The 15085-nt window shown below is 44.5% G+C and overlaps 1 protein-coding gene across 1 annotated transcript in view; it reads left to right on the top strand.

Moving 5' to 3' along the window:
- GALNT10 (polypeptide N-acetylgalactosaminyltransferase 10) overlaps window positions 1-14755 on the top strand; it is an 81670-nt gene extending 66915 nt beyond the window's left edge. Inside the window, exons 8-12 of the mRNA XM_066560080.1 lie at window positions 2748-2855; window positions 4628-4849; window positions 6093-6209; window positions 7942-8091; window positions 8789-14755. Of these exons, the coding sequence (XP_066416177.1) occupies window positions 2748-2855; window positions 4628-4849; window positions 6093-6209; window positions 7942-8091; window positions 8789-8956 (765 nt within the window). The 3' untranslated portion in view covers window positions 8957-14755. The remainder of the gene's footprint in view (window positions 1-2747; window positions 2856-4627; window positions 4850-6092; window positions 6210-7941; window positions 8092-8788) is intronic.
- Window positions 14756-15085: the final 330 nt, after the last annotated feature.

Here is a 15085-nt window from a genome sequence, read left to right as displayed (position 1 = left end):
GGCATGAGGTGCTGCCCCACAGCCCAGCACCATCTCAGCTCTCTGACAGCACGGTATTTTTAGCAGTGTACGTTCTGGTGTGTCATGCCTGGGAACTGTAGTCTTGTTTAAAAACAACCAAATATCAGTAGCTGAGTGGAAGCATTCCCTCAGCTAGCACACAGCTATTTTGGGTTTGCTTCTCTTGCATTTACTCTTTGACAGACCCCTGGATGTGATTCTCTGACCTTTAGCTCTGGCTTTCTAGTGCTTTTGTTAGCTGTGTTTTACCAATGCATATCACGCTCTTTCCCTCTCCCCTTTCTTCCAGTTGTATAGATAAGGACTGGTAATTGTCTTTATGGAGGTTGTAATGAGTTCTGTCACCACACAAAGCAGCTCACTAATAAAATAAATCAAAGCAGCAACGAATGAATGGAAAGCATGCCTTTAAAATTAGATTTGTACTGCGGGTGCCATACTGTCACTTGCAGTGTGAGGCAACGTTAAAAAGGCACAGAGGTGGCAAAGTACCTTGAAAGGGTCACTGAGCTGTGCTGGTAGGGATTAGGAAGCCTTCCATTGCCTCCATTGCAGCATTGTTTGCAATATTTAAAAGCGTGAGCAAGAAAAGAGCAAGTCAAACTGATGTTAGGTTTTATTTATTAAGCAACTCAGTTAAGTAGCTTTTCTGATCACATTGCATGTGTTTGTGTGATGTTGTCATCTCTGCCTGGAGTCTTGTACCAGCTTGGAGCTCCTGGCCCATCAGTTCTGTCCAGCTTCCCACTCCTGCTGCCTCTCCAGCTCTGTAGCACAAGGACAGCTCTCTCCTCTCCAGCTGTACTGACTGAGCAGGGCTCTGCTGCTCAGCTTACACAGGGACCTCATGTTCCAGAGAACTGGGTTTGTGGTGGCCTGGCTGAAAGCTTTCCTTAGAGACAGGGCAGGTGAGGCATCCTGTGGGCAGGCAGCAAGGAGAACAGGCTGGTGTTTGCAGCCAGGCTTGTGTTACACCAAAATGCAGCTGCTGTGAACCCCTCAGGCTCCTTGCTGCAGGATACAGTGCAGGTTGTTGAGGAGTGTGTGTGTCTGTGCAACTGAGCTCTGGGCTTCTGCTGCTGCTCCTGAAGGTTTTTATGGTTCCCAGGACTGTTGCAGCTCTTACAGCCTTGCACAAACCATTTCTGTCCTAGAAACACAAACCATGTCCAAATCCTTGTTTTCTCAGCCTGTTAATTTCCCAGCAGTGAAATCACGCTCTGGCCCTTTGCAGTCAAAAGCACAGTCACTGCAGAATAAAAAGCATTTCTAATTCCATAAGAAACTTCACAGAAGCTGAGTGCTAGTTTCGTTTTCATCTCTCAGGACACAGCAGGGACAAAAGGAATGAAATTCTGTAGGAGTGTTTGTCAACTTTCTTCTTGTCTCTCTCACCATAACGACATGTAATTAAGTACCTTGAACTTTAGAAGTTGCCCGTGAAAAATATTTCTCTAACTGAGAGCAACCAACCTCCATTAGGTTATATGCAGTCAGCAAATGACTGTAATTATTAGGGCCAGCAGACAGAGCTGAAACTCCAGAGGACTTTAGTGTCAGAGCTAATAATTATGCAGCAGCCTTGGCCAAATATTTCTCTTCCAAGCTAAGTATTTAATATTGTCGCTGTAGAATATTAATGGAATTGCCTGCTCTGTGTGAAGCTGTTGACTAAGCTCATTGTACAGTGAACTCTGGTGGCTCAAATTAGCCCCAGTGAACAGGGAAACCAAGAGCACTGCACCAAAATCCACGGCCTTTGGGGCACTCCCATGGGATCTGGGGACAAACAGAAGGGCAAAGGCAGAGCCTCCCTTCAGGAGTTCAGAAAGTCATTTCTTTGGCATTCTAAAGGGTACTTTTTCTTTAAGTATTGATTGGATATTTCTGAGAAACACTGAAATACTTCTTAAATCTAATGAGGTAGATTGGCTTGTTTAGAAAGCGTCTCCTTTTGTTTCACTTGGACAAAATTACTACATCCACACTATAAAGAATAAAAGAAAGTTGTTGCAGAGTGCTGGAACAAAGTGAAATCTTCCCAGATGGGGAAGGAAGCTTTTGGGCCCACCCTAGACATCAAGGTAGTCATCTCAAACTAGCAGTGTGTTCTAGTGACTTCCTGAGGGCTTTTTTAAAGCTATTTATGTGTTCACCAGGCAGAGATTTCCACTTAATTGTAAGGCTGCAAAAGCAATGAATGAATGTCAGCAATGAAACCATAAAAGAGCAGTGATAACCACAGGAAAAAGTAGCAGTTTCTTCTGATTCCTGGCACTTGAACAGGCTCATGAATTCCCTGGAGCCTTTTGCATAACACATGATCACCTGTACTAGGGAGATGGCCTCCCTTTTACAGCCTTGTTACACAACCCACACCCAGGGGTTTTTATGGCAGCCCAGTTTAACTATTGTGGTTACTATTGCTGTAATAACATATATCAGTTTAAAGGGAGGTGTGTGCTGTTTTCTCATTGCTTGAATTTTTTTCCCTGTTCTTTTCTGTATAGAAGGCTTGTGAGCACTTTTGCTAAATCAAAGCTTGCTGAATGGCTCTAAGCAGGTTGTTATAGGATTTGGGGCTAAGGCAGGGAGGGCAGGGGATTTGGGAAGAGTGTACTTTAATGTAAAAATCTGGGTTAAGTTTTTTTATTACTTGGAAGTCTTTTCTGTTTCATTTTTCTCCACAAAGCCAAGACTGAATGTGTTTCTCTGCTGTTCCACAGGTATGGATGTGTGGAGGTCGCATGGAGGACATCCCTTGCTCTAGAGTTGGTCATATCTACAGGAAATATGTTCCATACAAGGTTCCCACAGGAGTCAGCCTGGCAAGAGTAAGTGGCAGTGGCATTGCCCACAGCAGGACTCTGACTGCAGCGTGACCATGCTGCTGTCTACTCTCACCCCACAATGGGAGGCAAATGCAGGGGTTTTGTCTGTAATTTGCACTTGTACAGTGCAAGCTGAGCAGTTTTGCAGTGGTGGATGTGTAGCACAAAGGGAGGGGAGCCCAGGGAGCTGCAGATGTGTGTATGAACAGCTGCCATGCTCCAGACATCAGCCACTGCTGGGTGCTAGGCAGGGACTTCGTGGCTATAAAAACAAGATATGGCTTTATTTGTATAATAACTTCAGTCATTTTATAGCTGTGCTCTCTAAGAGCAGCAGGCTTCAGCGTGGTGATTGGTTTTGGTGATTGAAAGACCTCTCAACTTCAAGCATCACAGACCACTGAATGGGCAAGCTGTAATTTTCCACAGTGGAATGTTCCTTGCCATCTTATTTCTTAATCTAGTGTAGCCCAAAGAAGAAAGAGCTTTCTTCTATCCTGCACTGGGTTTCTCTAGCTAATTTTCAAATTGAGGAGGGATTGCATTGCCCTCTGGTGGGAGAAAAACATCCTAGAAGCAGGAAGGCTGCAAAACTAAAAACCTCAGAGAGGTGCCCTACTGTTCTGAAATCTTAAGGCTTACACAGTGTTACAATGCTTTAATGGCATCACCCCAGTTATAGATCTGGATTTATTCCTCAGCCCAGCAATGACCTGTCAGAGCTGCAGAGCACTCTCCTGTCTGTGCCATCTCTTCAGGAGGAAGCTGTACTTCTTTTGATTCATAGTATTTTGATTTCAAGTACTTGGCTCTTGTGAACTCCCACAGTGCTGGAAGGAGACAGCAGAGAGGCAGGAAAGGCTGATTCTTGGCATCTTAACAGACACCTTGAGGTAAACACCTGCTCCTGTTGTGTGCAGGTTGCACTGGGGGCAGGATCAGCACACTGCTCACTCTTAGCTTCCTAACTTTTTTGGCAGTAAATGATCACTGCTGGACTGAGCAGCTTCAGGTGAGGAGCCACAGCTGCACATGGCACATTACCAAGGGGCACCAAGAATTGCCTGATGTTCCCAGAGAGCAGCCCAAGCTCCAGCATTCTCAAGGGCATTGTGACAAGCAGGTTGTCTTGAGTGGGTGGTGTCTGTTGCTGTCTTGGAGGTGCACAGGGGATTAAGCTTTAAAGTAATACATGAAATGTGCTGCTGGCACAAGATAAAACCCTTTGCTTCTATTCTGAAGGGTCATCACCTGAAAGCTCTGTATTCCTGAGGTATCTCAAGAGTTTTACCCAAGAAAATGGAAAAATAGTGCTAAGAAAGAGTATTGTGAACTAGAGCTTTTCAGAAGGGAGTACTTCAAATCCCATTCCTAGATGGATATAAAAGATGCAATAAGAAGGATTTAAGAAAGCAGCTTTTTGTCAGAGACCTTTGAATGTCCTGTGGTATTTACCAGCATCATGCTCTGACTACTTTCCTTACAGAAAAAAGGAAAAAAAAACAACTTTTGATTAATGTTGTTTTTCTTAGCCACAAGGAACTAGATATAATGGCCAAGTGCCAGGATTCTGTTTTGACCTCAACTGAAAATATCTTTCTAAAAGTCCCTTGGAACTACAGAGTAATAAAAATAATCTTTGTCCTGAAGCTGGAGAGAAAGAGTGGATGTGAATGAAAATCCTTTCTGAGCAAAAACACGCGAGCTGCTCTGAATGCTAATGGTGGTTTGTGCAGCTCTCTCAGGTGGTTTCCCCTCTCACTCTCCCCCCCCAGAACCTGAAGAGGGTGGCTGAGGTGTGGATGGATGAATATGCAGAGTACATTTACCAGCGCAGACCCGAGTACCGGCACCTCTCCGCGGGCGACGTCGCCGCGCAGAAGGAGCTGCGCAACAACCTCAACTGCAAAAGCTTCAAGTGGTTCATGAACGAGGTCGCCTGGGACTTGCCAAAGTTCTACCCACCAGTGGAGCCTCCAGCAGCTGCCTGGGGAGAGGCAAGTTTGTGCTCTGACATCTGCAGTTTGGTTTTTTAAGGCTGCCCATGTGCCTCGGTTGCTGTGAGTAAGGTGCGAGCGAGTGTTTAAAGATCTGCTTGATGTTTCAAAACCCAAAACTCCTCTACCATTGCACTGGCCTGATCAAAGCAGGCAGTTGGGCAGGCAGCTGCTTCTGTTAGTGCACAGCTCCAACGAGAATAGAGACTTGGCTTGTTCTGCATGTTGTGTATTTAGCAGAAAGCAGAATATGCCAGAGGGAGGATTAGGGAGAGGCGGCAGCTGAGCAATAGTGAAATCTTGTATTTTCAAAGGGCTTCACAACTGTGTTGAGCTACTCTTGTCCTTAGCTTTCCCATGTGAAAGGCAGGAAAACCAACTGTATTTTTCAAAGTCAGCTGTCTTCTGGGAGTAGAATCACCACAGGATTGAGGCTGTGAATTGTTACACACAACTCTTGCGGCTGAGTGTTTTGGGTCGGTCAAAGACTCACTGGCAAAGGTATTGGCAAAAGCAAGTGTAATATAAAAGTGAAAGCATGACAAAATTTATTGGTAAGGTTCATTCTACTACTTTCTAGAGGGTTAAAGCACACAGAGAAAAAGCAAACTAAAATCTAAAATCAATTAATCTAAAATTGAAATCAGCCTGTGTGAAGACTGGAGATGGAAAAGCTTAAGGATAAAAAAGAATAAGGGAGATCCTTCTGTGGAGTCACAAGGTTCAGAGTGGACCCCCTTACTAAACTTAGCTTTGAACTCAACCAACAGGTTTAACAGCATTTAAACTTAACAGCACTTAATCTATAGCTTAAGTTAAATAATACAACAAAAGCTGCATTTAGAATTTACTACAGCACAAGAGTAACTCACAAATCTAAAGTACTTAAGAATCTAGAAGAGCAGCATTCATTGTACATTTGCTATAGAATATTCACACTGGCACAGACTTAAGGGAGGAGGTACAAGGTACAGACCTGTGAGAAATGGCACTACCAGACAACCCAGCCCACAGTGGGCTCTGCAGTCCTGTCACTGCTGGGTTTTGCTGTGTGCTGGGGGGTACAGCTGGGTCCCATTTTGAGTTCTGTGCTTTCTTCCAGCTGTTACTGACCAGCTCAGACTCATAGTTAAGAGAGGAATCTTAAAAACTACCTTCCTATAAATACAGCTGCAATTTGAGACTATTTGAGCTTTCTTTCCTGGTAGGAGTAGGAGATTGAGTGATTAATTCACTATTTCAGATCCGCAATGTGGGAACTGGACTGTGTGTGGACACTAAGCATGGAGCCCTGGGATCCCCACTGAGGCTGGAAAACTGTGTGAAGGACAGAGGAGAGGCAGCATGGAACAACGTGCAGGTAACAGCCTGAGAAATCATCAGTCACTAAATCTGGGCAGGGACAGGTTCCAAGGACCAGTGTGGAAGGAAGGAAGGAAGGGCATTCAGAGCTGTCAGGTGCACCCCAAGGCTCACATGCTGCTTGTGCTTTGGGACAGGATGTGGCTGGTGCTTGTGGCACAGGGGGGTCTGGAGCCTGGCAGGTTGTGCAGAGCTTTTACCCCTGCTTTGAAGTTCTGAGAGTGAACAAAAGAAATGACAAGAAAACAGTGTGCCAAAACAATAAACCAGTAACAAGGCAGCTGTAATATGTAACAAAGTGAATATTAACTTCAAAGGTTGTGCTGAAAGAAGTGATAGAGGAGCATCATGCATATTAATGAACTTGCAGGAGCATTCAATAACTGTTCACTATCATCCTCCTGACAGGAGGCAAATGCATTATAAACACCCAGCCATTGCTGGGGAGATGAAACCAGCCAGGTTATAGATTCACCCTCTCAACATATGAGGTGCCAGAAACGACAGCTTTATTGTAACAGAAGGGAGGAAAATATTAGTTTGTCTAAACTGTAGTAGCTGAGCTGAGAAAGAATCAAGAAAACAATGCCTCTATTACAGAGCCATGCATAACTCTTCAGGGAATGGCTTCAGTAGTAGGAGACAGAGGGTTGTTGCATATCAATTTGATGCGTGAAAAATAGAAACAAAACCAATTTACTCAGGCACAGTCCAAAACTAAGCCTCTGTTGTGTCAGGAGGATCTTGAAAATTACTTTTGGCTTATGTTTAGGAAGAGAATGTGGCTTGAACTTCTGAGTAGCATTAAGCCTAAATGATTGTGGTAATTTCTGTCTCAAGAGGGATTTAAAAGACAGCCAAGAACAAAGTAGTTTCTTTGTACAAAAGTTTTTGGCCACACTGCTTCAAATAGCAGCTCCCTGATCGTTACTTGCCTTTCTGAGTGTCCTGTGAGAGATCTCTGAGGAGAACTGGTTCTCCAGCTGCCTCCACAGGAGCCTCCAGAGCAGCCTTTTCCTTAGGGACTGGAAGGGAGGCGTGCTGGCTGGCAGCCCTGCAGAAGCACATGGGCCAGTGCTGCCTTTTCATCAGGACACTGCATTGCCAGGCATAGATGTGCTCAGTTACTGGAGTTAAAGCTCTTCCTCTGCTCTCTAGAGTCCCTCCTTCATTTCACCTGGCAGTGCTGAGAGTTCATTGCAGGGTCAGTAGAAGGGAGCATCAGGAAGCAACGCCCAAGTGTTTGCCCTTCCTGCTCTCCTGTGGGTGGGGTGGGAAGCTGTGGCTCCTGCTCTCTTGTCCCAGGAGTGTGGGACAATTTCTCAAGGTGACTGCAGGCTGCCTGTACAGCCTCTGGTGTTCACTGCCAGCGTTAACTCTGAGCTGCTGGAGCTGTCTGACTTTTTTTGCTGGCTGGGAAGGGCTGTAATTGGTCAGCTGCTCACCTAATCCTTGATGTATGTCTGCATTGCAGAGACATCCAGGGCTGCTCTAGTACCCAGGCTGACCAGCATGGCTGGCTGCAGCAGCACAGGCTCATTTCACATGCTGTGTGACAGCTGGTACAGAGTCCCCTGGTCAACTGTCCCTGTCCCAAACGCAGGAGTTTTTCCTCTAGGAGATGCTGTCCTTCCCTTGAAGGCATCCCCACCCTGTGGGCACAGGGAACAGCATTCTGCCAGTGAAAGTATTATGACCAGCCATTGTGAGGGTCCTGTTTGTCCTGACAGGTTTTCACCTTCAGCTGGAGAGAGGACATCCGTCCAGGGGATCCTCAGCACACCAAGAAGTTTTGTTTTGATGCCATTTCCCACAGCAGCCCTGTGACCCTCTATGACTGTCATGGAATGAAGGGGAACCAGCTCTGGAGATACAGAAAAGTGAGTCTGTGTGTGTGGGTGTATTCTCATCTAAGGTGTCAAATTGCCTGAGGCGCTTACGTTTCCTGAAAATGTCACCACAACGTTTTATTCCTTCTCTTGGTGTAGCTGTAATAAGAGAATCTGCAGACAGCCTGTTGTCATTGTACCATTGGTTAAAAAGAGGTGACTCCCCTGTTTCACTGGTTAGAAAGGTGAGGACCCCAGGGCTCCTGAGCAGGGGACAGTCTCTGTGCAGTGTCCCCATAGCTGACAGTGAGGTAGTGCAATGCCCTTGAGTTTGCAAAGAGGTGTTCTGAGAGTTGGTTTGTTCTGAGCACTGCAATGTCCTGCCAAAAGTAGATAAGGATTTATTCATTCTCCTACTAAGCAATGCCATTGTAGGCCACAGGTAAGTAAATTCTTGTCTTAAGTGCTCTGTCCTAGGCCTTGCAATCTGCTGGCATGGTGCCCCAGTGGGATACAGCAGGATTCCAGTGAGAGCCCCTGGGAAGCTTTAGAGGGTCCCAGTGCAGGTGAGGGATTGGGCTGCATTCTCTTGGAAGGGGTGGGAATGAACCCAGACACTTGTCAACCACTTAAGTGTGGAACAACTTCAACAAGTGACATAATTGGTTTTTAAGACTTCTTTCTGTTGGTTTTAAAACAACTTTTCTTCTCCACTTAAGCAACCTGACATCAAATTTCTCTCCTCCAGGACAAGACTCTCTACCACCCAGTCAGCAGCAGCTGTATGGACTGCAGTGAGAGTGATCGAAAGATCTTTATGAATAGCTGCAATCCTTCATCTCCAACACAGCAGTGGATATTTGAACACACAAACTCAACCATCTTGGAAAAATTTAACAGAAATCTTGATCTTTAAAAGACTGAGAGAAAATATATATATATTTTACAATTATAGTTTTTACTGGGGAGGGTTACAAAAAATTTTTTAATACTTTTTTTTAAACGCTTAATGAAGGTAAAAGGGAGAATCTCAGGAGAAGGTTAATTTGCAGGCCAGTCTTTATTGTGAAGATGCTGCATCCTTCTCTTCTGGGGATGGTGGAATTTTAAAGGCTTTGCCAGAGCCACTTCTGTGCTGAGACTGAACAGAAACTCTGTTTTTAGAGGAGTCTGAATGTGTTTCAAATGGCGCTTTTTATTTTTTACCTTTTTTGTTTTGTTTTATTTCCCACTGGGGTCTGGTGTTAAATGATTTTGTTATCCAGGACCCTGCAGGACTTTTTGTAGCTGCTATACCACCCACTGAAGCATTCCCACATAGATGCTTTATCTTCCAAACTCCATATAAGTAAAATATTGAAGACAAGATTTAAGCCTCCAAGCAAAAAAAAAAAAAAAAAAGCCCATTATTGTAAAATGAAATGTGTATTTTTTTTTGCCCAGAACCAAATATATTTCAAACAGGTTGAGTATTATTACTTTCCAAATCATAGCTCTGATGAAGGAATGAGCTCTAGTGGAAGTGCAGCCAAGTGTTGGGAATATGGCTGTTGTTATTAGCCATGAGGAATCTGAGTTTCTGGTCCATTCACTTTGCAGTCAGTTTGTCACTCACTGTTGAATCTTCAAGGTGAAAGATTAGCAGAGGGTTTTTAAATAATAAGTTCTTACAGGTAAAGACTTTATGCTAAGAGCCTTTGGATATCAGGTTCCAAATTTGCCTCTTATAACCTTTTTAGCACAGACATCTCTAGGATTTCTGAGTTAAATCTACTGCATGAAGACAATTTCCATTCTTCCTTTAAAGCTTTGAAGGCTAAGTTAATTTACAGTTGGTGTGAGCAGATTAATTCAGGATAATAAAGTCAGGGCTGAGATTAGCCATTGGTCTTTATCCATTTGTTCATCAGTCTGTAGTTTCTTGAGTCCTGTGTGGTCAGTGGTGTTCTAGCCTTGTGGAAATGTGCTATTAATCTCTCATTTCCCAGCACCCACAGCACTGTACAGTTTACTGTGACTGCAAATCTGTTTGCTTTAGCAGAGATGTGGGACTGATGGACCCATTTTCCTGGTACCCTCTCCTTTGTGCAGTGAGTGAGCAGTGCAAGGTGTTACCCCTTCTGGTTTGGCTGTGGGATCTGCCAGACATGAACCAGGATTGTCTCATCCCAGGAGCTGGAATGTACTGACACTAAAGAATGAATGGAGGACCATTGGTTCAAGTCTATCTGAAGCAAGTATTTTTTAAAAATCTGGTTTAAAATGAAGTTGTTGCAAAAACACATTTACTAGTTCCCCTGACTTAGTCTTGTACTGAAGGGGGGAGCAGTGGCATTTTCTGGTAAAAGCTGGGAATGATGATGCAGTGAACAGGATTCCTTTGCCAGGAATTGCCCAGCTCCTTGGTTTGTCTAGCTGCCCATGCAGGGGTGTTGCAAGAGTAGGTAGCAGGCACCCAGTTCTGGGGTGATGAGGAGGGGACCTCTGTGGGATGCTCAATGAGCATGGTTAGCACATTGCCCCTCCTCAGAGGCACAGGGAAGCTCTGCTCTGGGATGTCTCTCAAGTGAAGGCAAGGAGATGCTTCCCTGGTGTCCCAAAACAAGCAGGGTAGCTCCCTCTGCAGAGCTCCAGAAGCAAAAGCCCTTTTGTTGCCAATTGTAGGGTTGTGTCCCCTGTTTCAGATGTGTTGGAGGCCATGTAGGGCTGTGCCTGGCAGCTGGGAGCAAACAAGGACACAGCTGTCTGTCCCCAAACTCTGGTGTATTGTGTAGGACATGCTGAATCTGTCTGTGCCCAAACTCTCCAGTCTGGTGTATTGTGTAGGACATGCTGAATCTGTCTGTCCCCAAACTCTCCAGTCTGGTGTATTGTGTAGGACATGCTGAATCTGTCTGTGCCCAAACTCTCCAGTCTGGTGTATTGTGTAGGACATGCTGAATCTGTCTGTCCCCAAACTCTCCAGTCTGGTGTATTGTGTAGGACATGCTGAATCTGTCTGTCCCCAAACTCTCCAGTCTGGTGTATTGTGTAGGAGGCTCAGAATCATTTCCACCTCTCTCATCCACACAGCTGAGGCCATGTCTGACCTTTCCTGCCAACTTAGCTGGTCCATGGAGGAACAGGAAACATGGGCACTGCATTGCAGCTGGGACCAGGCTTTGCAAATTTTGGTATCTAAGATTTTGGGAGTGAAGAAAGAAAAAGCAGCCCTAGACTTCCCTTGTGACAGTTCTGCAGCAGTATTGGATGGAAGTGAGACTAGCTTCAAGCAGAGTTGACATCTTATGTTCTCAGTTACTACAGTATGTCTGTCATTACATCCCTTTGCATTTCTGTGGGAGCCTGAGTCACCTTCCAGCACTTTGTGCCTGACTGCTGCTTTCCCTAAGTTATTAATGCTCTCATTAGCAGAGTAGTGCTGACTGTGGAGCCACTAGATGGCCTGACTAGATGTCTTTATGAATGTTTTAATGCCTGTGGAACAAGAAGCTGTTTGTCCATGAACAGTGCTAGTTTTTTATAACTGGGACACAATCAGCATATTCTATAAATGGACTGTAGGTTGTTCTGCTTGCAGGTTGCAGCTTTGTGTGTCTCAGTTTTCTAATGAGAGGATTAGCTTGTTTCTAAACTGCATGGCTTGCTTTGTACTTGGGCTCACCTTGTGAAGGGAGCCCCCTTGCTTGGCTCACTGGATTCTTGCTTCAGAGAGAGCTGCAGCAATGAACAGATCTTTTACCACTTGGTAATCTTAATTTGGAGAGAAAGGTCAGCTCTTAGCAGCTTGCACCAACAGATTAAGCAATAGTTGAGGCAATTCCTGTTTGACAACCACCACCAGTACACAGAAACCAGAGATTTAGTGTCAGTGCTTGCACCAGGTCCATCTCAGTGTGGTTGATCTCTTTTCTGAAGGTTTGGGATCTGAATGTGGCAAGAGCCTCACAAATTCTGTATGCTTCTGACTAGCTCACTGGGCTTTGAGCTATTAATTATCAGTTACACTTTTCAGTACCCTAGAGGCTTTGTTGACTAATGCAAAGACTTAATATTAGCCAACCATCCACTGATTGAGAAATATAAGCTGTATTTTATCATTTGCATCTTTAACTGAGCCTTTGCAGGGCAATCTCATTAATTATTCTAATTACTTTTGGTTATTTGTAAGCAAAATCACTAAAGCATGAGTACATAATCAAATCTTCACATCTGCATGCAAGTCAAGACTGGAGATTAAATACTGGTGATTATCTAATGCCAAATACATGTTTTCTTATTTTCCCCCCAAAGGTATTGAAATACCCCTCTCTTTGTGGCTGCATAAGTTTTGCCGCTTTTAAGTATCAGAATCCCTGACTACAGGGTGTGTGTTATGTTGCATAAAAATACTTTGATTTGCTCTTGAAGCTGTTGTTGATCTATACTGGTGCTAATCTCTAAGGCCTACAGACAGTAAATAGGTTTGGGGCTCTCATATGTGCAAGGTGTCTTTTCTCATACCTAGGAAATTAATTATCTTTTTCAAACCACAATAGAAGAAAGTGTGAGCCTTCCTGAAAGGGGAATACAGCATCATTAAAATAAAGATGTGCCTTTTTAAATGTAAATGTACAGCAAATGCTTAAACTTGAACCATTTCCTAGTGCCTTGCTGGACAAGAGAGGAGAGGGGAAGGGGTTGGGGGATCAGGATGTAAGAGAAGGCTTGACTCCTGCAGCCTGTGTGGGATTTTTTTTTTAAATGTCTGATTTTCAGTGCAAAATTTGTGTGAACAACAGTAATTCAGAAGCTCCTGGGCTCCCTCTGTTAAATCGATATGGTTAATGACTCTGGGGAGGTTTGTCACTCCTAATAGAAGACTTGGAAAGGTTGGCAGCTTCCTCTGGATGTGCTCTAACAGCTGAAGCTGTACTGGAAGATGTCTTGGTGAGCTGCTGGATGTTTCACCTCATGGTGATGGCTCGTGATTTCACGGGCATGCAGGATCCTGCATTTTATTTTCTAAGTATGCAAATCACAAAAAGTCCCAAAAGCATATAAAATCTGTAGCAGAAGTGTCTTTCAGAAGAAATTGATGCCTTCCATCACTGGGAAACTTTTTCCAGAGTGTATTAAAATCTCTAATACAGAAGTAGCAAGAAAGCAATTTCTCAGCCTAACTTTCCTCATGGCTGGTTTTACAGCAGTCTGTGCACAGGGCTTTGCTTTCCTTCACTACTGGAGTGTTCCAGTCAGCAAACTTTCCTTCTCCCTGAGAGTCAAACAGGCAGCAGCAGCATTGCAGGAGCACAGTGCTCTGGGGCTGCTGCAGGGCTGTGACAGCAGCTCTGCTCTGGCTCACATCACCCAGGGGAGACATCTCCTAACAGCCAGACTGGGCAAGCATGGAACTGCCAGGTAAAAAGGGAGAAGATTTTATTCTAAATTGTCTTTCAGGATACAGACAGGGACTTGGAATTGATTGGAGAGAACAGCCAGCCTCTGGCAGTCAGCCTGTCACGCTGGCAGTCAGAAGAGCCCTGGTAAAGCCAAGTGTGAAGCCGCCCAAGTGATGCAGGTGTACCCTCATCCCACAGCCACTTCCAGCTGCTGGGGCTCCTGGGTTCTGGGTGGGTTCATGGGTTACACAGCAAAGGGGAGCTGGCTGGTGAGTCAGGAGCACTGGGCCCTGCTCCCAGCTGCCATGGCCTGTTACTTACCTTGAGCAAGGAAAGTCTGTGTGCTGCAATTCCCAGCTTGTGTAGGATTCGCCTTTAAGTGCTTTATTTTCTGACCTAATGAGTGTTGAGTCCAGATTTTAAAACAAGCTGCAAATCCTCACCTGGTTCAAGTGGAGAGAGATGTGGTGGGTGGAGAATGGGAAATGAGATCTGAAATTGCCATCAGCATTCAACACAGACTCATCAATTCATTTCATATTCCTCATTAACCAGTCAGATTGATTTATTCACATTATAAATTTGAAGTGTAACCAAAATAAGCTCACCTCCTGCTCTGATTTCTACTTTGTAGTGCCCTGCTTTAGCTTGGAGAATCTGTAAGGAACTAGGCAATGATAGATCATGGAAACCCTAATAAAAAACCTGTGTCTGTTTTTGACTCTGCCTCTGCTAGCTGAGTACACTCCTCAATTGACTGCATTTGAGCTTTCTTGATGCTTCTGTATGACCCAAAAGTCTTCAATGATTCCAGCAGTTGTGAGTGATTTGGGAGTTTATATAAAGCCATTGGATCAATGTGGTTTTAAATATACTAGTTCAGCTCATGGAGAAAAGTCTTAATCCCTGGTAGTGAGCAAACAAATGTGAACTTCAGCCACAAAACAAGATAAAAACTGATCAAGCTAACAGCCTGAAACCTTAGCCCTTACGATAACAGCAACAAATAGCTTTAGCCTCTAGGGTGGAGAAGGGAATTGGTTTCAAAATGCATTCTCTAGGATCTCGGTGATTAGGTCTAAGTTTGTCTGTACCTTGTACTGCATGCATTTTCTCTGTAAAACTGGATGGTGCCTCTTGAATCAGTGTGTATTTATTTTGTGCGTATTAGGACCAACAGCCTAATATCTGGGGGTGGTAAAGGACTTGTAGCACTTTAATGTAGTAGCTTTCATAAATTGGGAATCATTGATAGAATGCCTAGTGTTTTTAAAGTTGAATGGACTTCCTTTTATAATATATTTAAAATAAATTTTTAATGTGTTTTCTGAAAACTGTGTATGCAGACGTGACTGTCCCTGCCTGTTTTGCTCCAGTGATTGATTTCTCTTCTACTTGTGAGAATAAACTCAGCTGCCCTGGTGTGGTGTTTCCCCAGCACAGGTTTCCTGTCACTCCATGCCCAGTGGTGCAATCCTGAAGCAACCATGGATGTAATGGATGACTTGTGCCCAGGTAGGACCCTCCTGGGGTGGACTGGCCTTGGCAGGGCACAGGGGGGAGCACAGAGGAACAGAGATAACCCAGCTGTCACTCTTCTTTCTGTGCCTCTTGGCCTTGGGAGTGACTGCTGGGAGATCCATCCCCACCCCTTGGTTTGCAGG

The sequence above is a fragment of the Molothrus aeneus genome, chromosome 15, assembly GCF_037042795.1.
Source record: "Molothrus aeneus isolate 106 chromosome 15, BPBGC_Maene_1.0, whole genome shotgun sequence".
NCBI lineage: Eukaryota > Metazoa > Chordata > Aves > Passeriformes > Icteridae > Molothrus > Molothrus aeneus.
Note: the sequence above shows the minus strand (reverse complement) of the source record. Positions and strands in the feature narration are given on the sequence as shown.